Consider the following 2,500-nt stretch of genomic DNA (forward strand, 5'->3'; position numbering starts at 1 on the left):
CTACCTGATGTTAACACACCACACACCTCCCCTACTGATGTTAACACACACACACCCTCCCTACTGATGTTAACACACAAATCCTCCCCTACCTGATGTTAACACACACACACCCTCCCCTACCTGATGTTAACACACACACACCCCTACCTGATGTTAACACACACACCCTCCCCTACCTGATGTTAACACACACCTCCCCCTACCTGATGTTAACACACACACACCCTCCCTACCTGATTTTAACACACACCCTCCCCTACCTGATGTTAACACACACACCCTCCCCTACCTGATGTTAACACACACACCCTCCGCTACCTGATGTTAACACACACACACCCTCCCCCTACCTGATGTTAACACACACACACCCTCCCCTACCTGATGTTAACACACACACCCTCCCGCTACCTGATGTTAACACACACACACCCTCCCTACCTGATGTTAACACACACACCTCCCTACCTGATGTTAACACACACACACCCTCCCCCTACCTGATGTCAACACAACACACCACCCTACCTGATGTTAACACACACACCCTCCCCTTCCTGTGTTAACACACACACACCCTCCCCTACCTGATGTTAACACACACACACCCTCCCCCTACCTGATGTTAACACACACACCCTCCCTTACCTGATGTTAACACACACACCCTCCCCTACCTGATGTTAACACACACACCCTCCCCTACCTGATGTTAACACACACACCCTCCCCTACCTGATGTTAACACACACACCCTCCCTACATGATGTTAACACACACCCCTCCCCTACCTGATGTTAACACACACCCTCCCCTACATGATGTTAACACACACACCCTCCCCCCTGATGTTAACCCACACCCTCCCCTACCTGATGTTAACACACACACACCCTCCCCCTACCTGATGTTAACACACACCCTCCCCTACCTGATGTTAACAAACACACCCTCCCCTACCTGATGTTAACATACACACACACACACCCTCCCCTACCTGATGTTAACACACACACCCTCCCCCTTCCTGATGTTAACACACACACCCTCCCCTACCTGATGTTAACACACACCCCTCCCCTACCTGATGTTAACACACACACCCTCCCCTACCTGATGTTAACATACACACACACACCCTCCCCTATTTGATGTTAACAAACACACCCCCTACCTGATGTTAACATACACACACACACCCTCCCGCTACCTGATGTTAACACACACACACCCTCCCCTACCTGATGTTAACACACACACCCTCCTCTACCTGATGTTAACACACACACACCCTCCCCCTACCTGATGTCAACACACACACACCCACCCCTACCTGATGTTAACACACACACCCTCCCCTACCTGTGTTAACACACACACACCCTCCCCTACCTGATGTTAACACACACACACCCTCCCCCTACCTGATGTTAACACACACACCCTCCCTTACCTGATGTTAACACACACACCCTCCCCTACCTGATGTTAACACACACACCCCTCCCCTACCTGATGTTAACACACACACACCCTCCCCTACCTGATGTTAACACACACACACCCTCCCCTACCTGATGTTAACACACACACACACCCTCCCCTACCTGATGTTAACACACACACACCCTCCCCTACCTGATGTTAACACACACACCCTCCCCTACCTGATGTTAACACACACACACCCTCCCCTACCTGATGTTAACACACACACAACCTCCCCTACCTGATGTTAACACACACACACACTCCCCTACCTGATGTTAACACACACACACCCTCCCCTACCTGATGTTAACACAGACACACCCTCCCCTACCTGATGTTAACACACACACACCCTCCCCTACCTGATGTTAACACACACACACCCTCCCCTACCTGATGTTAACACACACACACCCTCCCCTACCTGATGTTAACACACACACACCCTCCCCCTACCTGATGTTAACACACACACCCTCCCCTACCTGATGTTAACACACACACCCTCCCCTACCTGATGTTAACACACACACACCCTCCCCAACCTGATGTTAACACACACACACACCCTCCCCTACCTGATGTTAACACACACACCCTCCCCCTACCTGATGTTAACACACACCCTCCCCTACCTGATGTTAACACACACCCTCCCATACCTGATGTTAAACACACACACCCTCCCCTACCTGATGTTAACACACACACACCCTCCCCTACCTGATGTTAACACACACACCCTCCCATACCTGATGTTAACACACACACACCCTCCCCTACCTGATGTTAACACACACACCCTCCCCTACCTGATGTTGACCCTGGGGTCGTGTGTAGCATTACAGTCCAGGGTTGCCGTGGTTCCCTTGATGACCCTCTGGTCCACCGGCGGGACGGAGATAAATGTACGAACTGCAGAGAGAGGTTAGAGGTTAGGGGGTCATCATCATCATGATATTATCTCATAGAACAAAACAGAAGATCTCACACCTTATTTTCAGTG

The 2,500-nt window shown here is 50.8% G+C and overlaps 1 protein-coding gene across 1 annotated transcript in view; it reads right to left on the reverse strand.

The window, feature by feature from the left end:
• Positions 1–2,306: 2,306 nt before the first annotated feature.
• LOC115181684 (protein sidekick-1) overlaps positions 2,307–2,500 on the reverse strand; it is a gene marked incomplete at its 3' end in the record, with an annotated part of 30,890 nt that continues 30,696 nt past the window's right edge. Inside the window, 1 exon segment of the mRNA XM_029743514.1 lies at positions 2,307–2,409. Coding sequence (XP_029599374.1) covers positions 2,307–2,409 — 103 coding nt within the window.

Source organism: Salmo trutta, unplaced genomic scaffold (genome assembly GCF_901001165.1).
Source record: "Salmo trutta unplaced genomic scaffold, fSalTru1.1, whole genome shotgun sequence".
NCBI lineage: Eukaryota > Metazoa > Chordata > Actinopteri > Salmoniformes > Salmonidae > Salmo > Salmo trutta.